General features: G+C 38.5%; 1 protein-coding gene across 1 annotated transcript; it reads right to left on the bottom strand.

Annotated features, from left to right (window-relative positions):
• Window positions 1–19924: 19924 nt before the first annotated feature.
• On the bottom strand, window positions 19925–20863 carry LOC123632801 (olfactory receptor 2B6-like). The gene has a single exon (XM_045543471.1). It carries the CDS (start codon window positions 20861–20863, stop codon window positions 19925–19927), a length of 939 nt encoding a protein of 312 aa, XP_045399427.1.
• Window positions 20864–26788: the final 5925 nt, after the last annotated feature.

Below are 26788 nucleotides of genomic sequence, written 5' to 3'. Positions count from 1 at the left end.
AACACTACACTTTCTTTATCTTCACTTTTCATCAGAAACCTTAGCCCATCCACCTGAGTAAGGGGTGTTATATCTCTGTTTGCCTTGGAATCACAAGGTAGTTGTAGCAAATTTACAATAAAAAATGGTTTTGAGTGAAAAAAAAGAAATTTTCAGTCTATAATCATGAGTTATGATTATAATATAAATATTGAGAAGTATTTTTCTTTTCTTGTTTTTGTATAGTTTGTACACAAATGTGATGTTGGCTTCATTATATGACTTAGGAACTGTTTTGCCTCCTCTGTCTTCAGATAATTTGTTTAGAATTGTTATTATTTCTTTCTAAAAGTACAAAGGAGTCTGTCATTGTAGACATATGGGCCTGTAGTTTTCTTTGTGGGCACATTTTAAATTAAAACCACAATGAGATACAAAACAATGAGATTCCAAAACAATAAATGTTGGCATGGATGCAGAGAGACAGGAACACTCATACACTGCTGGTGGGACTGAAAACTAGTACAACCTGTGTGGAAAGCAATATGGAGATACCTTAAACAAACACAAGTAAATCTACCATTTGATCCGGCAATTCCTTTACTGGGCATCTACCCAAAAGAACAAAAGACATTCTATAACAAAGACATCTGCACCCGAATTTTTATAGCAGCACAACTCACAATTGCAAAGATGTGGAAACAACCCAAGTGCATATCAATACATGAATGGATTAATGAAATGTGGTATATGTATACCATGGAGTACCACTCAGATATAAGAAACAATGCTGATATAGCACCTCTTGTATTTTCCTGGATAGAGCTTGAACCCATCCTACTAAGTGAAGTATCCCAAGAATGGAAAAATAAGCACCACATGTACTCACCATGAAATTGGTTTCACTGATCATCACCTAAGAGTACATTTAGGAATAACATTAACTGAGTGTCGGGCAGATGTTGGGGGAAGGGGATGGGTATATACATACATAATGAGTATGATGCTTACTGTCTGGGGGATGGACGCGCTTGAAGCTCTGATAGAGCAGGAGGGGGACAAAGGGGAATATACATAACCTAAACTTTTGTATCCCCATAATATACTGAAATAAAAAATAAAAAAATAAAAAAGATGATTAAATAAAACTGTAATTATTTTCATTGGTATAGAAGTCAGGTTTTCTATTTTTTTTAGTCTATTTAGGTTATTTACATTTTTTGAGGAATTTGCCAATTTCAACCAAGTTGTCAAATTTATTGTTTAAAATATTGCCTTATCTTTTTAACATTTGTAGGTAATATATTCCCTCTTTTATTTCTGATTTTGTAGTTTGTCTCTTTCTCCCATTTTTTCTTGATTAGTCTAACTAGAATTTTGTCAGTGTTCTGATCTTTTTGAAGGAACAAGTGGTTTTGGTTTCATATATTATTTTTAATTATTTTGTTTTGTATTTCATAGATTTCTGCTTCTATGTTTAGTATTTCCTTATTCTCCTAACTTTGAGTTTAATATGATCTTCATTTTGAGCTTTTTAAAGTAGAAACTTAAATGATTGATATTAGATATTTCTTCTTTTTTAACATAAGCATTTAAAGCTGTAAATTCTCCTCTAAGCACTAATTTAGCTGCATCTCACACATTTTGACATTTTGTATTTTCATTTTGTTTTTCTAATCTTCAAATATTTTCTAATGTCCTTTCTGATTTCTCCGTTGACTGAAGAGAGCAGCACAATGAGTACTGCCATAAAAGAGGGATAAGAAAAAAGATACGGGAAGAATACGGGCTCTAGTTGAGGTAATAAGTTCACACAGATCTAGAAATATTTGACTGTTATAATCACATCATTTCTGTTTTCTCTATAGCTTTTCTGTAGTTTACACAAGTTTAAAGAATGTAGCTTGGGAGCAGAGTCAAAGCAAAAAATAATTATAGTGTCTACAGTAAAGGCAAATATTTCACAAGTGCAGGTCATTCTAGTCTCCTAAACTAGAGCCCTCTTTTGATTAATGGGTGACTTAGAGTCACTGTATTTGGACATGGGGGGAAATCAGTTCAGGAATACTTTGCTTTCTTGTAATGGATAATCCTGTCATTACCTACTCCACTAAGAACCTCTTTCACCTGTCAGTTCCAGACCATATCTTTATCATACTAAGTCTGGCAAAATATGTAGTGCATGGGTTGAAAAATGGTTATCAAAATAGACACCTACCAGTTCTCAAGCTTTGTCTTCATAGACTCCATTACATCTTTCGCTTATTCATGTATTTATGAGAGTATTGATGCTGAGGGTGACAACTCCGTAGAGTAAGGAACTTGCCTTGGTTTGGCAATTAAGTTTTGTTTACTGCAGAGATATCTATATCTGCAATCTATAACTGTATCTATTTTTCTATCCGTCTATCCACCTATCTATCTATCTGTCTATATCTATCTATCATCTGTCTACCTACCTATCTATCTCTGTTATATATCTATGTAGCAGCCATCTTGTGGTAGCATGGGAGAGACACATGATGTGAAAATATAAAATTTGAAGTTTTTTTCCCTCCAGTATCTGATTTAATAAAAGATAAAACCATCACATGCAATGTACCTATTGGAGATAAGAATGAGAATGAGTGGCATAAAGATAATAACGATTGTGAACATAAGTGCTTCAAGGGCCTTCGTATCTACATAGTAAGGCAGTATCTGGGTCTAGAGTAGCAATGTGAGAGTATAGCCAAATATGTGTGTAAATGATACAAGTTAGCGCAGGGTTTTGCAGAACATAGGACATTTGTTATGTATCTTCACAGCCAGGAAGATGCACTTCCTTCCCAGTGCCTGGGAAAAGCAGAGCTGATGGGAAACCTAGACAGAGACAGGCTATGGTCTTCTGGGCCCCTGATAAGATTACACAATATCAGAGGGATGGAGCCTGTGGTGAAACACACATTTAGTAATGAAAATGTGACTCCTTGAAAAAACATTGGTATGAGGAACTGGAAATGTAAGCTGAAAGCAAGGAAATATTTAAGTTTCCCAGAAGAGTGAACAGGTAAAATGCTGTAGCCAAGGGTAAGCAGAGCAACCTACCAGGATATAGTTTTCTAACAGTCTACTTTTTATTTTACATTCCCTTTAGCCTTGCTTTACCTCTTTGGAGGAAGATGAGTGTCTGCGAAAAGGGCACGATTACTGACTTCAAAATGGAATGACCTTGGGGGAGACGCAAACATTTGACTGGGAGTTTCAGCAAAGAGACATTAAACAATCCTGAGATCTGAGCTACACAATATTTTGGGGGGGTGATTGTTATTGGTCTTGGCTGTGAATAATTACTAATATTTTGTGCATTCTTTTTATTTTGTCAGGTATAAAAAGTCACTTGTAAAATCTGAATACTACAAGGGGAAGCAAACTCAATATTCTCTTTTCTTTCTTAATTGGGGGAGATTCAGATATTTCATTTTCCATTCATATATAACCCCAAACCTGTCTCCTCACAAGAAGTTGGCATTCTGACTTTTATCTCTGAATGAGAGAATCAAGATCACCTTAATGGTCAATTTAAATTAATAATTCTTTTTTTAATTTCAGCTTATTATGGGGGTATAAAAGTTCAGGTTATATATATTGTCCATGCCCCCCCATCCGCCCGAGTCACAGCTTCAAGCGTGTGTCCATTCCCCAGACAGTGCACATTCCACTCATCATGTAGGTATACAGCCATCCCCTCCCCACACTCCCACCTCTGTCTGATACCCAATTGGTGCTATTCTCAAATGTGCACTTAGGTGATGATCAGGGAAACCAATTTGCTGGTGAGTACATGTGATGCTTATTTTTCCATTCTTGGGATACTTCACTTAATAATTCTTATAAACCTGATCTTACAGGATCTAGTCCACATGTGACACCAGTAAGCTTATAACTGACCAGGCAACAGCTTGGAAGGCAGATAATAAGATTTTTTGTAATATTTCCTTCTAATCCATCTATTCTTTTTAGAATTATGTCTAACATTTATCTTAACAAGATGAGAATGAACAGCTTCTTCCAGCATCTCAGTAATGCTATGCCTTGTCCTAACAGAACCTCAGTGGCATCATATTTTACATCATTGGAGTGTGTTCTCACCCTTGCATTGTGTAGTTTTCTGACAGCTGAAAAAGATGAAAAAAATGGGAAAAAGAAATTTTATCTAGCAACAACTAAACACCAGATTTCTATAACTCAACTCCAACTAAGCCTCTATCCATAATGTTTTAATAGTTTGTAATCTAATTTACATTCCTCTCAAAACACTCAATTTGTCAGAAGCCTGAAGAGATCAATTAATGTCATTTATTCCTTTTGATACCTCAGATGTGACTTGTTTAGTCTGGTCTATGAATATCTTACAATTAAAGTGTTTTGCATGGGTTTCATATTTTTGAGGATGCGTATGGATTCTGAAAATTACCAAACTTCAGGTGCTTGGAAGTCACACAGATTCAGTGTGTCTTATCTCAGTGTGTGTTGGGGAAAAAAATGCTTAGGGCTATGACTTAAGAAATGCTTTGCTGTAACTAAATTGTGTCACATCATCTGCATTTATGCAAGGAGCTCATAATATTGCACATAAAAACTTAACATTGGAGGGGCGGCAAGATGGCGGAATGGAGGTGACCTCCTGGATTCGTGCTCCCGGAGAGGAAGGCATGGATCTTGACCTGCCACAAGGCTAGAGGTTTGCTCCCCCGCAGGAATGGCGGTGTGAACCCACGGAGAATCACCATGGGACACAGAGAACAAGAAAAAACAGAGGCGAGTGGGAAATCAGACCGAGATAATTTGGAAAGTACGGGACAGAAAGCAGACAGCGGAGTGCGGGTCGGCTGTACCCGCCTCACCGACGAGTGAGGCGGGTTCAGCCCCAGAGCAAAGCGGCTTGATCTCCCCACTGACCTCCACATCCACTCAATCAGGGATCTGACTGAAATTTGTGTAGAATCACCGCAGGAGACGCGGAGCTCCAAGGACAGGTGACATAAGCGGGAAGGAGCTTAGACTCTGGCGGGTTTCTGCGGCGACCTAACTCTTAAAGGTACAGGCGCGGACCTGCGCCAAGGCGAGGGGCCGCGAGCATGAAATATTAAAGAGGGGTTTTTATTTTTTACTTTATTTTTCCTCTTCGGCAGCTCCCCGGCTGGGGAGCTGCTGTGGGCCCTGGCGCCTGCCGAGCTCTGAACATTCTCCCCGCCGGCACGCAGTGCCATCTCAGTTCCCACAGCTTAGCAGCCACAGATCCATAGGGGGCCGCGCAGGTCCCCGCGCAGCTCCCTTCTATAGCCCAAGACCCAAGGCCAAGAGCCTTGGCTCTGTGTGAACTCTGTGGACTAGAGACATCAGCGGGAAGGAGCTTAGACTCTGGCGGGTTTCCGTGGCGACCTAAATCTTAAAGGTACAGGCGAGGACATGCGCCGAGGCGAGGGGCCGCCAGCGTGAAATATTAAAGCGGGATTTTTTGCTCTATTTTTCCTCTTCAGCAGCTCCCCGGCAGGGGAGCTGCTGTGGGCTCTGTGTGAACTCTGTGGACAGGAGACATCCAGCGGGAGAAAGAGCTAAGACCCTTGATCGGGGAATAACAGGTTTTGTTTGTTTGTTTGTTTGTTTTTTTAATCTCGTTCTTTCTTTCTTTTTCTTTTTCTTTTCTTTCTTGTTTTCTCTTTTTCTTTTTCTTGTTATTCATATTGTTTTTTTTAAATATTATTATTATTTTTTACTATTACTATAGTGGCTTTTTGTTGGCTTGTTTGTTTGTTTGTTTTGTGTTTTTTTCATCTCTTTCTTTCTTTTTTTTTATTTCAGCTCATCATGGGGGTACATAAGTTCAGGTCATATACATTGTCCATGTCCCGCCCATCCCCCCGAGTCAGAGTGCCAAGCGCGTCCGTTCTCATTCTCCAGACAGTGTGTCTGGAACTCATCATGTAGTCAAACCTCCATCCCCTCCCACCTCCCACCTCTTGGTCTGCACCTTCAAGCAAGACCATTCCCCAGAGGGTGTGCAACTCACTCGTCATGTAGGCATACACCCATCCCCTCCCCCCACCCCCCATCCAAGTCTGATATCCAATTGGTATCCTTCCCTGATGTACATTTAGGTGATGATCAGGGAAACCAGTTTTCTGGTGAGTACATATGATGCTTGTTTTTCCATTCTTTGGATACTTCACTTCATATAATGGATTCCAGCTCTCTCCAGGAGAACCAAAGAGATGTCGTATCATCGTTATTTCTTATAGCTGAGTAGTACTCCATGGTATACATATACCACAGTTTACTAATCCATTCGTGGATTGATGGGCACTTGGGTTGTTTCCACATCTTTGCGATTGTGAATAGTGCTGCTATAAACATTCGGGTACAGGTGTCTTTGCTAAAGAATGACTTTTGTTCTTCTGGGTATATGTCCAATAATGGGATTGCTGGATCAAACGGTAGGTCTACTTGAGTCTGTTTAAGGTATCTCCATATTGCTTTCCATAGGGGTTGCACTAGTTTGCATTCCCACCAGCAGTGTATGAGTGTTCCTGTCTCTCCGCATCCAGGCCAACATGTGTTGTTTTGGGATTTTTTGATAAAGGCCATTCTCACCGGAGTTAAGTGGTATCTCATTGTGGTTTTGATTTGCATTTCCCTGATGATTAGGGATGTTGAGCGTTTTTTGATACGTTTTTTGGCCATTCTTATGTCTTCTTTTGAAAAATTTCTATTCATGTCCTTTGCCCATTTGTTGATAGGATTGTTTGATTTTCTCTTGCTGATTTTCCTGAGTTCTAAATAGATTCTTGTTATCAGTCTTTTATCTGATGTGTAGTATGCGAAAATTTTTTCCCATTCTGTACGCTGTCTGTTTATTTTCATGACTGTTTCTTTGGCTGTGCAGAAGATTTTTAATTTAATCAGGTCCCATTCATTTATTTTTGTTGTTGCTGCGATTGCCTTAGGGGTTTTCTTCATAAATTCTTTGCCTAGACCAATGTCTGTAAGAGTCTTTCCTACATTTTCTTCTAGAATTCTAATCGTTTCCCATTTAAGGTTTAAATCTGTTATCCACCGTGATTTGATTTTTGTGCGAGGTGAAATCTGTGGGTCCTGTTTCAGTCTTCTACATGTGGCTATCCAGTTTTCCCAGCACCATTTATTGAATAGGGATACTTGTCCCCAGAGTATGTTTTTGTCTATTTTGTCAAAGATTAGATGGCTATATGAGGATGGTTTTATATTTGGGTTTTCTGTTCTGTTCCACTGGTCTGTGTCCCTGCCCTTGTGCCAATACCAAGCAGTTTTAAGAACCATAGCTTTGTAGTATAGTTTGAAGTCTGGCAAATCAATACCTCCCATTTTGTTTTTATTGCTTAAGATTGCTTTTGCTATACGGGGACTTCTCTGATTCCATACAAAGTGTACAATTATTTTTTCTAAATCTGTGAAAAAGGATGTTGGTAATTTAATAGGAATTGCATTGAATCTATAGATTAGTTTGTGTATTATAGACATTTTAACGATGTTAATTCTTCCAATCCATCAGCATGGTATGGATTTCCACATATTTACATGTTCTGCAATTTCCTTCCTTAGTGTTTCATAGCTCTCTTTATAGAGGTCCTTTACCTGTTTAGTCAAATATATTCCTAGATATATTATTTTCTTTGTTGCTATTTTGAAAGGTATTGAGTCCTTAATTTGGTTCTCCGATTGAATGGTATTGGCATATATGAAGGCCTCTGATTTGTGTGTATTGACTTTGTAACCTGAGACATTACTGAATTCGTTAATTAATTCCAGGAGTCTCTTGGTTGAGTCCTTGGGGTTTTCCAGATACAACATCATGTCATCAGCGAAGAGTGAGAGTTTGATCTCTTCTGTCCCTGTTTGGACACCTTTGATTCTGCTCTTTTGTCTGATAGCTCTCGCAAGGACTTGCAATACTGTTTTGAAAAGTAATGGGGACAGTGGGCAGACTTGTCTGGTTCCAGTTCTCAGTGGGAAGGCTTTCAGTTTTTCCCCATTCACTATGATGTTGGCTGTGGGTTTGCCATATATGGGTTTTATTATTTTTAGGTAGGTCCCATTTATGGCTATGTTGTTAAGTGTTTTTATCATAAAAGGGTGTTGAATTTTGTCAAATCCTTTTTCTGCATCTATTTAGAGGATCATATGGTCTTTAATTTTGCTTCTATTTATGTGGTTAATTACATTTATAGATTTTCATATGTTGAACCACCCCTGAATCTCTGGGATGAAGCCTACTTGGTCGTGATGAATTATGTTTTTAATCAGGACTTGGATACGATTTGCTAAAATTTTATTGAGAATTTTTGCATCTATGTTCATGAGAAAAATTGGTGTGTAGTTTTCTTTTGTTGTTGCATCCTTTCCTGGTTTTGGAATCAATGTTATATTGCCTTGGTAGAATGTGTTGGGGAGAATTCCATCCTTCTCAATATTGAAGATTAGTTTATGTAGGATGGGCACCAGTTCATCTTTGTATGTATGGGAAAATTCAGGTGTGAACCCATCTGGACCAGGGCTTTTCTTTTTGGGAAGGTTTTTTTATTGCTGTTTCAATTTCAGTTCTTGATATTGGTCTATTCAGGAATTCTATTTCTTCCTGATTGAGCTTGGGATGGCCGTGTGTTTCTAAAAATTTGTCCATTTCGTCCTCATTTTCCAATTTGTGTGCATAAAGATTTTTGTAATATTCATAGATAATGTCATGTATCTCTGTGCCTTCGGTTGTGATTTCTCCTTTCATGTTCCTGATGGAAGTTATTAAAGATATTTCTTTTCTGCTCTTGGTTAGTCTAGCCAGTGGTGTGTCTATCTTATTTATCTTTTGCAAGAACCAACTATTTGTTTTATTAATTTCCCTTATGGTATTTTTGTTTTCCATTTCATTTAATTCTGATTTGATCTTAATAATTTCTCGCCTTCTGCTGGGTTTGGGGTCAGTCTGTTCTTCTTTCTCCAGCTCTTTGAGTCTATTTATTAAGTTGTCTCTTTGTAAGTGGTCTGTCTTTTTGAAATAGGCATTTATGGAAATGAATTTTCCTCTCAGGACTGCTTTAGCTGCATCCCATAGATTTTGATAAGTTGTGTCACCTTTGTCATGTAATTGAAAGAATGTTTTGATTTCTGAGTTAATTTCTTCCTTTACAAAATTGTTATTCAGGAGAAGATTGTTTAGTTTCCATGACTTTGAGTAGGAATGAGAGTTCCTATTAGGGTTCATTATTATTTTTATTCCATTGTGATATGAGAAGATGCATCGTATGATTTCTATTTTTTTAACCTTTTAAAGGCTTGCTTTATGACCTAGGGTGTGGTCAATATTAGAGAATGTCCAGTGAGCTGATGAGAAGAATGTATATTCAGTGGATTTCGGGTAGAATGTCCTGTAGATGTCACCCAAGTCCATTTGTTCTAGCATTCTGTTTAAGTATACTATGTCTTTCCTTATTCTCTGCTTGGAGGATCTGTCCTGTACTGTCAGTGGGGTGTTAAAATCTCCAACTATTAAAGTGTTGTTGTCTATCATTTGGTTTAGATCGAGTAGGATGTGCTTTATGAATCTGGGTGCGCCTAGATTAGGTGCATATATATTAAGTATGGTTTGTCTTCTTGTTGAATTGTGCCTTTCACCAGTATGTAGTAACCGTCTTTGTCTTTTATTACTTTTGTTGGTTTAAAGACTAAGTTCTTGGAAATTAAAATTACCACACCAGCTTTCTTTTGGCTACCATTTGCTTGAAATATCAATTTCCATCCTTTTATTTTCAGTCTAAATGCATCTTTGCCGGTTAAGTGAGTTTCCTGAAGGCAGCAGACACTTGGTTTGTGTTTTTATATCCATTGGCCCAGTCTATGACTCTTGAGGGGGGAATTCAGGCCATTGACATTTAGTGAGAGAACTGATAATTGGGACAGGTCTCTGTTTATCTTATTGGGTAGAACTTCATTGCCATGTTTTCCCTCTTAAGCCATTGTGGTGGCTAGAATTTGATCTTTAGCTCTTGGGTGGTTTTACATTTGTGGGTCTTTGTTTTGATGATCCGTGTGTAACTCTCTTTTGAGTACTTCTTGGAGGGGTAGTCTTGTCTTGGTGAATTCCCTCAGTCTTTGTTTATGTGAGAATTTCTTAATTTCTCCTTCATATAGAAAGCTTAGCTTAGCTGGGTACAAGATTCTAGGCTGGGCATTATTCTGTTTCAGAAGAGTGAGAATGGGGCCCCAACTTCTTCTTGCTTGTAAAGTTTCAATTGAGAAATCTGGCGTAATTCTAATGGGTCTCCCTTTGTATGTTACTTGTTTCTTTCTCTTTACAGCTCGAAGAGGGGTCTCTTTACTGGATATTTTGGTCAGTCTGACGGCTACGTGGCGTGGTGTTTCCTATTTGCTATGAATCTACCAGCAGTTCTTTGAGCTTCTTGAACCTGTATATCTAGAGTTTTAGCAAGGCCTGGGAAATTTTCTTCTATTATGTCTTCAAATAGTTTATCCAGCCCTTGCTTATTATATTCTTCACCTTCAGGGATGCCTATAACTCTCACGTTAGGTTTCTTCACATAATCCCACATTTCTTGAAGACTCTGATCTTTTTTCTTATTTCTTTGCTCTATCTCTGTGACTGTCTTATTTAATTGGAAAGAGTTATGTTCGATCTCTGAGATTCTGTCTTCTATTTGATCTACCCTGTTCTTGAGACTTTCCACTGTATATTGTAGCTCCCTGAATAAATCCGTCATTTCTAGGAGTTCACTTTGTGTTTTTTTTCTATATTTCTATTTCTTTAGTGAATTTTTCTTCCAAATCCTGGAATTTTTTTGTGGTTTCTTTGCGTTGGATATCAATTTTTTCTTGTATATCATTCAGCTTATTTATAAGCCAAGACTGAAATTCTTCTGGTAACATGTTGGTATTCTGAAACTGGCTTGTGCCAATTGGAGGAGACTTGGTATTTCTATTTGGGGGCAAGGTTTCTGTTTGGTTTTTTGTGCTCCCCATATTTTTCCGCTGAGCCCTTCCCATCTGCCTCTATCGTTAGATCTTTTCTCACAGCTTTAGTTTTGTTAACAGCACGTCTTGTGGTCTGTTCTTAGGCTGTGAAACAGTCTAGGTATGTTGCTTCCTTTGTCTAGAGAGGGAGACTGTTGTGTGTTGTTTAGAGTTTTTTTCTATCTCAGTTGGGGGACTGCTTCTGATGGGTCCATCCCCAGAAGGTTCGCTTGAACTAAGACCAGTTTGGCAAGTTAAATCACTGTGTTGTGGACTTTCAGTTAGCAGGCAGGATTCACACTATTTGCAAGCAGAAAGCCTCTTCTCCCTCTCTTTGTCTCTCTTTTTTTTCCCCCCTGTCTTTTGGTTCTTCCTCTGGATGTGTGGTTTCTGTCTCTTTCTGAAGGAAAGACACTGGCTAGGCGGAAGAGGCAGTGCCCTCACTCACTCAGTGCCCCAGCTGCTGCAGCTCCCATGGGAAAAGGTCTACACTCTTCCAGTGTTCCCAAGGTTCGGGCTCCAGACTCTTGCGTCTGGCTAAGCACTCAGTGTTCACACCTGGGAAGGGGACCTCTTTTTTTTCTTGTTCCCTGTGTCACACAGTGATTCTCTGTGGGTTCACCCCACCTTTCCTATAGAGGAGCAATCCTCTAGCATTGTGGCAGGTTGAGATCCGTGCCTTCCTTTCCGGGAGCACAAATCCAAGAGGTCACCTCCACTCCAACATCTTTGCTCTCCTCTCTTTCTTTCTTTGTTTCTTTCCTTCTTTCTTTTTCTTTTTCTATTCTTTCTTGTTTTCTCTTTTTCTTTTTCTTGTTATTCATATTGTTTTTTTTTAAAATATTATTATTATGTTTTACTATTATTATAGTGGTTTTTTGTTTGCTTGTTTGTTTGTTTTGTGTTTTTTTCTCTTTCTTCCTTTTATTTCTTTTTCTTTTCTCCTTTTCGGTGGCCCTCTAGCCCATGAGCTACTGTATACTCCTGAGCACTCGAGACCCCCAGCTCTGATTCCTATTGGACCCTGAAAATTGCCCCCCAGTGCCAGTGATCTGTGGGTGGGCAGCAGCAATTGTGTGGTCGAAGGTCTAACTGCTGCAGAGCCATAGGGTGCCAGACGGCTCCCCAGGAGGCTCCATCCCCTCGTCTGTAGACCTTCTCAAGGTCCCCTTCCCAGGTGTGGACACTGAGTGCTTCCCCAGACGCAAGAGTGTGGAGAATGGACATTGGGAACATTGGAACAGGGTAGACCTTTGCCCGTGGGAGCTGCAGCAGCTGGGGCACTGAGTGAGCGAGGGTACAGCTACCTCCCCCAGCCAGTGTCTTTCCTGCAGAAAGAGACAGAAACCACACATCTAGAGGAAGAACCAAAAGACAGGGGAAAAAACAAAAAGAGAGGGAGATGCTTTCTGCTTGCAAATAGTGTGAATCCTGCCTGCTAACTGAAAGTACACAACACAGTGATTTAACTTGCCAAACTGGTCTTAGGTCAAGCCAACCCTCTGGGGGGGACCCATCAGAAGCAGTCCCCCAACTGAGATAGAAAAAAACTCTAAACAACACACAACAGTCTCCCCCTCGAGATAAAGGAAGCAACATACCTAGATTGTTTCACAGCCTAAGAGCAGAGTACAAGACGTGCTGTTAACTAGACTAAAGCTGTGAGAAAAGATCTAAGGATAGAGCCAGATGAGAAGGGCTCAGTGGAAAAATATGGGGAGCACAAAAAACCAAAAGGAAACCTCGCCCCCAAAGAGAAATACCAGCTCTCCTCGAATTGGCACAAGCCAGATTCAGAATACCAACATGTTACCAGAAGAATTTCAGTTTCAGGTTATAAATAAGCTGAATGATATACAAGAAAAAAAAGATAACCAACACAAAGAAACCACAAAAAAAATGCAGGATTTGGAAGAAAAATTCACTAAAGAAATAGAAATATTGAAGGAAAACCAAAGTGAACTTCTAGAAATGAGGGATTTATTCAGGGAGCTACAAAATACAGTGTAATGTCTCAAGAACAGGGTAGATCAAATAGAAGACAGAATCTCAGAGATCGAACATAACTCTTTCCAATTAAATAAGACAGTCACAGAGATAGAGCAAAGAAATAAGAAAAAACATCAGAGTCTTCAAGAAATGTGGGATTATGTGAAGAAGCCTAACGTGAGAGTTATCGGCATCCCTGAGGGTGAAGAAGATAATAAGCAAGGGCTGGATAAACTATTTGAAGACATAATAGAAGAAAATTTCCCAGGCCTTGCTAAAACTCTAGATATACAGGTTCCAAAGCTCAAAGAACGCCTGGTAGATTCATAGCAAATAGGAGAACACCATGCCACGTAGTCGTCAGACTGACCAAAATATCGACTAAACAGTCCCTTCTTCGAGCTGTAAGGAGAAAGAAACAAGTAACATACAAAGGGAGGCCCATTAGAATTATGCAGGATTTCTCAGCTGAAACTTTACAAGCAAGAAGAAGTTGGGGCCCCATTCTCACTCTTCTGAAACAGAATAATGCCCAGCCTAGAATCTTGTACCCAGCTAAGCTAAGCTTTCTATATGAAGGAGAAATTAAGAAATTCTCACATAAACAAGGACTGAGGGAATTCACCAAAACAAGATCACCCCTCCAAGAAGTACTCAAAAGAGAGTTACACACGGATCATCAAAACAAAGACCCACGAATGTAAAATCACCCAAGAGCTAAAGATCAAATTCTAGCCACCACAATGGCTCAAGAGAGAAAACATGGCAATGAAGTTCTACCCAATAAGATAAACACAAATCTGTCCCAATTATCAGTTCTCTCACTAAATGTCAATGGCCTGAATTCCCCACTCACGAGTCACAGACTGGGCCAATGGATAAAAAAACACAAACCAAGTATCTGCTGCCTTCAGGAAACTAACCTAACCGGCAAAGATGCATTTAGACTGAAAATAAAAGGATGGAAATTGATATTTCAAGCAAACGGTAGCCAAAAGAAAGCTGGTGTGGCAGTTTTAATTTCCAATAACTTACTCTTTAAACCAACAAAAGTAATAAAAGACAAAGATGGTTACTACATACTGGTGAAAGGCAAAATTCAACAAGAAGACATAACCATACATAATATATATGCACCCAACCTAGGCGCACCCAGATTCATAAAGGAAACCCTACTTGATCTAAACCAAATGATAGACAACAACACTTTAATAGTTGGAGACTTTAACACCATACTGACAGCACAAAACAGATCCTCCAAGCAGAAAATAAGCAAAGAGGTAGTATACTTAAACAGAATGCTAGAACAAATGGACTTGGGTGACATCTACAGGACATTCTACCCAAAATCCACTGAATAAACATTCTTCTCATCAGCTCACTGGACATTCTCTAAGACTGACCATATCCTAGGACATAAAGCATGTCTTAAAAAATTTAAAAAAATAGAAATCATACCATGCATCTTCTCAGATCAGAGCAGAATAAAAGTAATAATGAACCCTAGCAGGAACTCTCATTCCTACTCAAAGTCATGGAAGCTAAACAACCTTCTCCTGAATAACAATTTTGTAAAGGAAGAAATTAAGTCAGAAATCAAAACATTCTTTGAATTAAAAGACAATGATGACACAACTTATCAAAATCTATGGGATGCAGCTAAAGCAGTCCTGAGAGGAAAATTCATTTCCATAAATGCCTATTTCAAGACAGACCACTTACAAAGAGACAACTTAATAAATAGACTCAAAGAGCTGGAGAAAGAAGAACAGCCTGACCCAAAACCCAGCAGAAGGCGAGAAATTATTAAGATCAAATCAGAATTAAATGAAATGGAAAACAAAAATACCATAAGGGAAATTAATAAAACAAATAGTTGGTTCTTGCAAAAGATAAATAAGATAGACACACCACTGGCTAGACAAACCAAGAGCAGAAAGGAAAATCTCTGATAACTTCCATCAGGAACAAGAAAGGAGAAATCACAACCGTTGCCACAAAGATACATGACACCATCTATGAATATTACAAAAATCTTTATGCACACAAATTGGAAAATGAGGACGAAATGGACAAATTTTTGGAAACACACAGCGTTCCCAAGCACAATCAGGAAGAATTAGAATTCCTGAATAGACCAATACCAAGAACTGAAATTGAAACAGCAATAAAAAGCCTTCCCAAAAAGAAAAGCGCTGGTCAGAGGGGTTCAAACCTGAATTTTACCACACATACAAAGATGAACTGGTGCCCATCCTACATAAACTATTCTTCAATATCGAGGATGGAATTCTCCCCAACACATTTTACCAAGCCAATATAACATTGATACAAAAACCAGGAAAGGATGCAACAAAAAAAGAAAACTACACACCAATGTCTCTCATGAATGTAGATGCAAAAATTCTCAATAAAATCCTAGCAAATCGTATCGAAGTGCTTATTAAAAAAATAATTCATCACGACCAAGTAGGCTTCATCCCAGAGATGCAGGGGTGGTTCAACATATGAAAATCTATAAATGTAATTAACCACATAAATAGAAGCAAAAATAAAGACCATATTGTCCTCTCAATAGACGCAGAAAAAGGATTTGACAAAATTCAACACCCTTTTATGTTAAGAACACTTAACAAAATAGGCATAAATGGGACCTGCCTAAATATGATTCAAGCCGTATATGAAAAACCCACAGTCAACATCATACTGAATGGGGAAAAATTCAAAGAATTCCTACTCAGAACTGGAAGAAGACAAGGCTGCCCACTGGGCTGTCCCCATTACTTTTCAACATAGTATTGGAAGTCCTTGTGAGAGCTCTCAGACAATAGAGCAGAATGAAGGGTGTCCAAACAGGGACAGAAGAGATCAAACTCTCACTCTTTGCTGATGACATGATGTTGTATCTGGAAAACCCCAAGGACTGAACCAAGAGACTCCTGGAATTAATTAATGAATTCAGTAAAGTCTCAGGTTACAAAATCAATACACACAAATCAGAGGCATTCATATATGCCAATAACATTCAATCGGAGAACCAAATTAAGGACTCAATACCTTTCAAAATAGCAACAAAGAAATAAAATATCTAGGAATATATTTAACTAAGGAGGTAAAGGACCTCTATAAAGAGAACTATGAAACACTAAGGAAGGAAACTGCAGAACACGTAAATAGGTGGAAATCCATACCATGCTCATGGATTGGAAGAATTAACATCGTTAAAATGTCTATACTACCCAAATTAATCTATAGATTCAATGCAATTCCTATTAAATTACCAACATCATTTTTCACAGATTTAGAAAAAATAATTATACACTTTGTATGGAATCAGAGAAGACCCCGTATAGCAAAAGCAATCTTAAGCAATAAAAACAAAATGGGAGGTATTGATTTGCCAGACTTCAAACCATACTACAAAGCTGTGGTTCTTAAAACTGCCTGGTAATGGCACAAGGGCAGGGACACAGACCAGTGGAACAGAATAGAAAACCCAAATATAAAACCATCCTCATATAGCCATCTAATCTTTGACAAAATAGACAAAAACATACTCTGGGGACAAGTATCCCTATTCAATAAATGGTGCTGGGAAAACTGGATAGCCACATGTAGAAGACTAAAACAGGACCCACAGATTTCACCTCTCACAAATATCAAATCACAGTGAATAACAGAATTAAACCTTAAATGAGAAACGATTAGAATTCTAGATGAAAATGTAGGAAAGACTCTTACAGACATTGGTCTAGGCAAAGAATTTATGAAGAAAACCCCTAAGGCAATCGCAGCAACAACAAAAATAATGGATGGGAGATGATTAAATTAAAAACTTCTGCACAGCCAAAGAAACAGTCACGAAAATAAACAGACAGCCTACAGAATGGGAAAAAATTTTCGCATACTACACATCAGATAAAAGACTGATAACAAGAATCTATTTAGAACTGAGGAAAATCAGCAAGAAAAAATCAAACAATAATATCAAAAAATGGACAAATGACATGAATAGAAATTTTTCAAAAGAATGTATGAGAATGGCTAAAAAACATATGAAAAAATGCTAAACATCCCTAATCATCAGGGAAATGCAAATCAAAACCACAACGAGATACCACTTAACTCCGGTGAGAGTGGCCTTTATCAAAAAATCCCCAAACAACACATGTTGGTGTGGATGCAGAGAGACAGGAACACTCATACACTGCTGGTGGGACTGCAAACTATTGCAACCCCTGTGGAAAGCATTATGGAGATACCTTAAGCAGATTCTAGTAGACCTACCATTCGATCGAGCAATCCTATTATTGGGCATATACCCAGAAGAACAGAAGTCATTCTATAACAAAGACACCTGTACCCTAATGTTTATAGCAGCACAATTCACAGTTCCAAACATGTGGAAACAACCCAAGTGCCCATCAATCCACGAATGAATTAGTAAACTGTGGTATATGTATACCATAGAGTATTGCTCAGCTATAAGAAATAACGATGATACGGCATCTCTTTGGTTCTTCTGGAGAGAGTTGGAACCCATTATATGAAGTGAAGTGTCCAAAGAATGGAAAAACAAGCATCACATGTACTCACCAGAAAATGGGTTTCCCTTATCGTCACCTAAATGCAAATTGAGGAAGGATACCAATTGGATATCAGGCTGAAACGCGGGGTGGGGAGAGGGGATGGGTGTATGCCTACATGATGAGTGCGTTGCACACCACCTGGGGAATGGTCATGCTTGAAGGCGCTGACTTGGGGAGGTGAGGGGTGGGGGGAGGGGTGGAGGTATGACTACATGGTGAGTGCCAGGAGCACTCTCTGTAGAGTGGACATGCTTGATGCTCTGACTCAGGGGGATTGGTGGATCACGGACAATGTAAGCTTTTGTACCCCCATGAAAAGGTGAAATAAAAAAAACCCCACAAAACTGTACACAAATACTCTAGTTAGGAAATTTGGTTTCATAGAATTGTGAGTCAGAAATCTGAAACTATTTTATGTTTATTGTGGAAATAAGCAAATAAAATAAATTGTCGATAAAAAAAAGGCGGGGCTCCTAGTGGGGGGCCACGGTCTAGGGGATGGAGCCGCCTGGTTCCCAATCACTCCGCAGCAGCTAGGCTCTGGAACCCGACAATAGCGGCTGCCCACCTGCCAGTCCCTGGTGCTGGGGGTGAATGTTCAGGGTCCGGCAGGAACCGGGGGTGCCAAGGATTGAGGGAGCCCAGCTGCCCGCATAAAGGAGACAATTCAGCATCCCCTAGGTGTCTTTCACTGCAGTGCAGCATGAACCCTGTCCTGCGGATTGCAGTCTGCCCACAGAGCTCCGGGGTCCAAAATGCCTCCCACTATTGTCTCCTCTCCACAGAGCCCCACATCTCCCATGGTGATTCTGCACCAGCTTCAGGCAGATCCCTAATTGAGTGGGTGTGGGAGTCAGTGGGGAAACATGCCGCTTTCCTGTGGGGCTGAACCCCCCTCACTAGCTGGTGAGGCGGTTACAGCCGTCCCACATTCCCCTTTCTATTGTCCGTCCCGCACTCTCCAGATTTTCAAGATCTGATTTCCCATTCACCTCAGTCTTTTCTTGCTCTCTGTGTCCCACGCTGATTCTCCGTGGATTCACACTGCTGTTCTTGTGGCGGAGCAATCCTCTAGCGTTGTGGCAGACTGAGATCCATGCCTTCCTCTCTGGGAGCATGAATCCAGGAGGTCACCACCACTCTGCCATCTTTCCAGATGTTAAGGTTTTGGCTGATAATGATTCATTACTATTTGGGACAAACCTGATAGGGATTCTCTCACTCAGAGAATTAATTAGTTTATGCCTCATCAGTCGCACTGAGCAGAGTGCAAATGGCCCTTCTGAGTACAGAGCTCTCCAGTTAGAGGAATTAACATTCCTCCCACCCAGCAAGACATAGGAGCAGGGAGCTTCCTTCCCTGGAAGAGCAGGCAGAGGGGGAGGGGCAACTTTTAACTTTTGAGTGTACTCCCAACTTTTAAGGATACAGATTTTGAGCATAATTTGCATTCAAAATTTACATCAATAAAAAAGATACTTATGTTGTTTGCTGAAGTAAGTTGTTTTTTATTTCAGATATACAAATTATTTCTTTCTTGTACTGATTCTTGCAGTTTCAAAAGGTGCTCCTGGCTGTTCCAATTTATGCACAGAAATGTTTCCAGGTTGTGGTTCATTATTAATATTACTTTCTTGTTCTCTCACTGATTCCAAGGACTCATGTTTATTATATTTAAAGGGAATGTTAAGAAACTTGTCCATTCTTTTTGTCCCTTTATTCTATTCATTGCAATATTTAGATAAATTCTTTAGTTAAAACTACAAAATCACACACATTTATTCATTAAATAAGAATTACAATGAACAATGAATTTTTGGGAGGAACAAGCATCTACACAAATTGAGGTTGATAAGCTTATGAGACTCATGAATCTTCTAAAGCATGGAGTGCTTCACACTGAGTGCCCGGTGTAGCCACACTGCCCACGGAGACTGGGACAACTTTCAGAGAATGAAGAAAGATTTCTCAGGTGACTCTGATAGGAGTCCCATTAATGAATGGTTGCCATGCTATTTTTACAGCAATTAGCTTAAATTCATTTATTTATATTAATATTTCTTACTACCGAACACACTTTCTATTTCATTACATACCAACCAGCATAGAATTATTTTGACACATTTTCAAAAACAAAAATGCCCACACTGGTGCATATTAGCCAAGTATAATCTCTGCCTAACATGATTATGAAGAATGTCAGAAACATGACATATTCTGCAAGAACATGTAACACGAGATTTGATTATGAGACAAGAATGAGTTATCAGAGAAACTCATATGAGCCAATGCTAATTATTATATAACTTCATTTGATATCTACCCAACTATCACTTGAAACTGAAAATGCTCCTGACCAGGTTGCTTAATGACCCCTTTACATCCTTATTCCTCAGGGTGTAGATGAAGGGGTTGAGTGTAGGAGTCACCACTCCATAGAATAGAGCCATGAACTTGGGCTGGTCCCTTGAAATGGAGGAGGGGGGCTGAAGGTACATGCTAATGGCTGGCCCATAAAATAAGAACACTACAATGAGATGGGAGGAACATGTACCAAAGGCCTTTTTCCTTCCCTCAGAAGATTTAATCTTAGATACAGCATGTCCAATACTAGCATAGGAAGCAAGAATTAAGCATAGTGGAACGGCTAACATAAAAATGCATACCACAGAGAGCGTGAGCTCATTAGAACCTCTTTCACCACAGGAGGTCTTTATCAGAACAGGAATCTCGCACACCAAGTGATCCAGTTTATTTTGACCACACAGTGGCCACTGTAATGTAACAGTGGCCTCTGAGACAGCATAGGTCACTCCGCTCAGCCACACCATGGACACCAAAAGGATACAGATGTGCTGATTCATGATGAGGGTATAGTGCAGAGGTCTGCAGATGGCCACATAGCGATCAAAGGACATAAGGGCCAGGAGCAAACATTCTGTGCCACCCATTATGTGAAAGAAATAAAGCTGAACTGCACACCCCATATAGCTGATGGTCTTCTTTGAGCTTCCCAGGTTAAACAGCATCTGAGGGACAATGCTTGTAGTATAACACATGTCCAAAAGGGAGAGGTTGGTGAGGAAGAAGTACATGGGGCTGTGAAGACGAGAGTAAAACCTGGACACCAGAATGATGGTGAGGTTTCCCATTATAGCCATTGGGTATGTTATGAGAAGAATAACAAATATAGGAAGCTGTAGCCAAGGTTGGTCAGCAAAGCCTAGTAGAATAAACTCTTCAGGGTGGCTTTCATTAATTAGTGGCATTATCTTCAATTTGTTTTAGCTATAGGAGGGAAGTGCCAAGGAAGTTAAGAGATACAGGCAATGACAAAAATGATGTATTGGTTGTCCACTTATAGAAGGTAGGGAGTAGTAATTTGAAGTCAAAATAACATAAAGGATCTGGCACCAGGTGCTCTAATTTCTGTTCATGACACTACAAATTAAAGGTAGTTTTATTCAGTAACCCAACCATACTGAAACTGAAATTTCCTCCTCTATAGAAGTGACTGTGTTTTGGAAACTCCAAAGCAATAGTTTTCAAACTTTGGGTTGCATAAAAATCAGCTGAGGAGGTGGTTAGAATGATGTTTATTGGTTCCTATCTTCAAGTGTCTGATAGAGTAGATGTGACATGGGACTGAGGAACTGGATGATTCATTTTCAGCCACACTGCTGCAAGGCATTACTGAGATGTTAAAGAAAAGTAAAAGGATGGAGGTAGCAATGATAGAAGAAAAGGGAGGAGAAAACCTACAGCTGTAAGTATCATCAAGATAGCCTTGTCCAGTCCCAACTAGTTATTTAAATAATCACATTATCTCCATGGGGAATAAGACGACTTTGCATTTAAATAAACCTACCTTAGCGATTTGGACAAGAAATTTAAACACTTTTATCCATAGTTTTCTCAAGTATATATTTGGAGAGTTAAGCTGCAGTGACAGAGGTTTCACCATGCTTGGGAATTTGTCTTTGCATTTATGTGGATTTTTTTTACATTAATATTTAATAGGTCAACCTTTGGGTATTTGATATTTCATACTAAATGTTAGTTAATTTATCCATCTTGCGGTTATTTTCCTTTATCAAGTGAGATTATCATTTTGTTGTAATATAAGAGTTTGGACAGTTATTAGTGGCCCACTGATTGTATATAGCTACAAATATGTTTTTCAACTCCAGGTAATTGCAGTAAGGAGAAAAGCTACTATCCAAATTCAGGCGAAGTAACATTCAAATCTAGAAATTATTTACCTTTCACCCTTTTATGATAAGAATGCTTAAAAAAATAGGCATAGAAGTGACTTACCTAAAAATGATACAAGCCATATATAATAAACCCACAGCCAACATCATACTGAATGTGGAAAAATTTGAAAGCATTCCCACTTAGAACTGGAACCAGACAAAGTTAGACAAGGCTGCCAACTGTCCCCATTACTTTTCAACATAGTATTGGAAGTCCTTGGGAGAGCTATCAGGCAAGTGAGCAGAATCAAGAGAGTCAAAATAGGGAAAGAAGAGATCCAACTCCCACTCTTTGCTGATGATAAGATGTTATATCTGGAAAACCCCAAGGATTCAACCAAGAGACTCCTGGAATTGATCAATGAATTCAGTAAAGTCTCAGGATACAAAATCAATACACACAAATCAGAGGCATTAATATATGCCAATTACAGTCACACGGAGAACCAAATTAAGGACTCAATACCCTTAAAAATAGCAACAAAGAGAATAAAATACCTAGAAATATATTTAACTAAGGAGGTAAAAGACCTCTATAGGGATAACTATGAAACACTGAGGAAGGAAATTGCATAGCATGTAAATAGGTGGAAAATCATACCATGCTCGTGGATCAGAATAATGAACATTGATAAAATGTCTATACTGCCCAAAGTGATCTACAGATTCAATGCAATCCCTATTAAATTCCCAACATCATTTTTCACAGATATACAAAAAATAATTTTACACATTGTATAGAACCAGAGAAGACCCCATTTAGCAAAAGCAATTTTAAGCAATAAAAACAAAATGGGAGATATTAATTTGCCAGACTTCAAACTATACTACAAGGCTGTGGTTCTTAAAACTGCTTGGTATTGGCACAAGTACAGGGACACAGACCAGTGGAACAGAACAGAAAATCCAAATATAAACCATTCTCGTATAGACGTCTAATCTTTGACAAAGCAGACAAAAATGTACTCTGGGGAAAAGAATCCTCATTCAATAAATGGTGCAGGGAAAATTGGATAGCCACATGTAGAAGACTGAAACAGGGCCCACAGCTTTCACCTCTCACAAAAATCAAATCACGGTGGATAACAGACTTAAACCTTAGGTATGAAACTGTTAGAATTCTAGATGAAAATGAAAAGAAGACTCTAACAGACATCAGCCTAGGCAAAGAATTTATGAAGAAGACCCCTAAGGCAATCACAGCAACAACAAAAATAAATGAATGGGACCTGATTAAATTAAAAAGCTTCTGCACAGCCAAAGAAACAGTCACGAGAATAAACAGACAACCTACAGAATGGGAAAAAATCTTTGCATACTACACATCAGATAAAGGACTGATAACAAGAATCTATTTAGAACTCAGGAAAATCAGTAAGAAAAAATCGAACAACCCTATCAAAAAGGGGGCAAGGACATGAATAGAAATTTTTCTAAAGAAGATCTGAGAATGGCTAACAAACATATGAAAACATGATCAACATCTCTAATCATCAGGGAGATGGAAATCAGAACCACAATGAGATATCACTTAACTCCAGTGAGAAAGGCCTTTATCAAAAAGTCCCAAAACAATACATTTGGCTTGGATGCGGAGAGACAGGAAGATTCATAGACTGCTGGTGGGTCTACAAACTAGTGCAACCCCTGTGGAAAGCATTATGGAGATAACTTAAACAGATACAAGTAGACCTACCATTTGATCCAGCAATCCCATTATTGGGCATCTACCCAAAAGAACAAAAGTCATTCTATAAAAAAGACACCTGCACCCAAATGTTTATAGCAGCACAATTCACAATTGAAAAGATGTGGAAACAACCCAAATGCTCATCAATGCATGAGTGGATTAGTAAAATGTGGTGTACATATACCATGGAGTATTACTCAGCTATAAGAAATAACGGTGATATAGAATCTCTGTTGTTCTCCTGAAGAGAGTTGGAACCCATTCTATTAAGTGAAGTATCCCAAGAATGGAAAAGTAAACATCACATGTACTCAGCAGAAAATTGGTTTCCCTGGTCATCGCCTAAGTGCACATTTTGGAATAACACCAATTGGGTATCGGACTGAGGTGGGGGGTGGAGGGAGGGGAAGGTTGTATACCTACATGATGAGTGTGATGCGCACTGTCTAGGGAATGGACACGCAGAACTTGGGGGGACGAGGGTGGGGGAGGGGATGGGGATATTCCTACATGATGAGTGCGATGTGCACTGTCTGGGGAATGGACACACTTGAAGTTCTGACTTGGGGTGATGGGCGGGACATGGCCAATATATATAACCAGAACTTTTGTATCCCCATAATAAGCTGAAATAAAAAACAAAAAGTTGTCCTCTATCACCGCTTCTATTCATCATAGTGCTGGAAGTCCTAGCCAGAGCAATCAGAAAAGAGAAAGAAATCAAGGGCATTCATATTGGGGCAGAAGAGGTCAAGCTATCGCTCTTTGCTGACGATATGTTCTTGAAACCCCAAAGATTCTGCCATGAGACTACTGGAATTGTAAACAAAGTCATCAAAGTCTCAGATTACAAAATCAGTGTACAGAAATCAGTAGCATTCCTATACGCCAAGAACGTCAAACTGAGAATCAAATCAAAGACTCAATACCCTTCACAATAGCAACAAAGTAAAATACCTAGGAATATAGTTAACCAAGGAAGTAAAAGATCTCTACAAGGAGAACTACAAAACACTGAGGAAGGAAATAGCAGAGGATGTAAACAGGTGGAAAACCATACCATGCTCATGGGTCGGCAGAATCAACATTTTTTGGACATATTCCTTTGTTTTTCAGCTAAAAGGCACATAAAAACAACAAAATCAATTAGCTGAGTGAAGCAGTATTTTGAGAAAGTGACTAATTTTTTGTTCATGTATTTTTTTTCTTTAGTGGTGGTATATTTCTTGAAAAATCACAATCTTCTGTAAAACGAGGGATATTCAGATGGGAAGTTAAGATAGCATCCCACTGACAAAATTCTGAGTCACTCTGCTAGTCAATTACTGGTTTAATAGTAACAGATTACATTTATAGGTTTACAAATCACAGTTTCCACATTCTCTGTTTCATTAAATCCTTAAAGTCATCCTCTGAGGTGTCACACAAAGCTACTCAGAGCTAAGGCATAAATTGATTATACACCATCCTATGCCAGAAATGTACAATAACAATAATAAAAAGCTAATAATAATAAATAATAAAATAATAAATAATAAAGCTAATACTAATTCCAACTGACATTTATTAAGCCCTGTGTGCCAAATACTTCAATAAGCTGATTATACCCATCAAATCATTTAGTATTCCCCCCTAGCCCTATGACAAAAGAAATTTTAGTATCTGTATTTTAGGATATTAATCATTCATTCCCATAGTCTACTAATGACTAGGGAGTTTCTGAAGATCAAAAAACAATCGATGCTTTCAATGAGGTAGTGAGATATTGAGACTAAGAATTTAGAGTTTCAATATTCAAACAAAGCGTCTGCACTTTAGGGATGTTTCTTGAATGAGTGTGGCCCCTACACATTACTTAGGGTACAACCTATTGCTCCTAGGCTACACATCTGGAAAGAATGGTACTGCACTGAATACTGTAGGCAATTATAACACAATAGTAAGTATTTTTGTATCTAAACATATCTAACCATAGAAAAGGTACAGTGAAAATATGGTGTAAGAGGCAAAGAATGGTACATCTTCATAGGACACTTACCATAAGTGGAGCTTGCTGTACTGGAAGTTGTTCTGGGTGAGTCAGTCAGTGGTGAGTGAATGTGAAGGCCTAGGGCTGTACACTACTGTAGACTTTATAAATAGTCTATACTTAGGTTGTACTAAATATATATTAAAAATATTTCTTCAACAATAAATTACCTTAGCTAACTGTAACTTTTTTGCTTTATAAACTTTAAGCACTTAAAACTTTTTGACCGTTTTGTAAAAAGAGTTAACTTAAAACACAAGTACATTGTACTGTACATAAATATTTTTTCTTTATATCCTTATTTTATAGGCTTTTTCCTATTCTTAATTTTCTAAGAATTTATTTATTTTTTTATTTTTTAAACATTTTTTTGTTAAGATGTAAGCACATACAGTAGGCTAGGCCTACACAGGGTCAGATCATCAACATCACTGTCTTCCACTTTTACATCTTGTGTCACTGAAAGGTGTTCAGGGATAATAATATGCGTGGGGCTGTCATCACCTAGGATAAAAATATCTTCTTCTGGAATACCTTATGAAGGACCTGCCTGAGGCTGCCTTATAGTTAAATTTATTTTCTACAAGTAGAAGAGGTACACTTTAAAATAATGATTAAAAGTATAGTATAGTAAATATATAAACCAGTAATTTAGAGATTTATTATCATTATCAAGTGTTATGTACTATACATAATTGTAGGTGCCATACTTTATATGACTGACAGCACAGTAGTTTTGTTTGCACCAAGCGCCACCCCAAACACGTGAGTAATTAGTTGTGCTAAGACATCACTGAGCCGTAGGAATTTGTCAGCTTCATTATAGTCTTACAGGACACTGTCGTATATGCAGTGAGTTGTTGACCAAAAAGTCATGCACTGCATAACTGTATTCTACAAATTGTAATCTACCCACATTATTAAATAATTGCACTATAGGATACCTGCTTTCTCTTCCTTTAACATTGTTATGTTCACCTTTTAGCATTTTTTACCATGGACCATCCTTCAATTTCTTTAAAGAGTAATTTCAGATTTAATCCTCCATGAATTATTCCATAATTAATGCTACCTAACTGTAATGGCGATATTTGCTCTGGTATGCCTTTAGCAAATTGTATTTGTTTTATTTGGGATTGTGTTCATATTATTCACTTAATTCAGAGTGAATTGTGTGAATGGTGATCACACCATTGGCCCTTCATTTCTCTGGATATTT

Source organism: Lemur catta, chromosome 2 (genome assembly GCF_020740605.2).
Source record: "Lemur catta isolate mLemCat1 chromosome 2, mLemCat1.pri, whole genome shotgun sequence".
In the NCBI taxonomy this organism is placed as follows: domain Eukaryota; kingdom Metazoa; phylum Chordata; class Mammalia; order Primates; family Lemuridae; genus Lemur; species Lemur catta.
The sequence above is the reverse complement of the archived record's forward strand: the minus strand, read 5'-3'. Positions and strand labels throughout refer to the sequence as shown.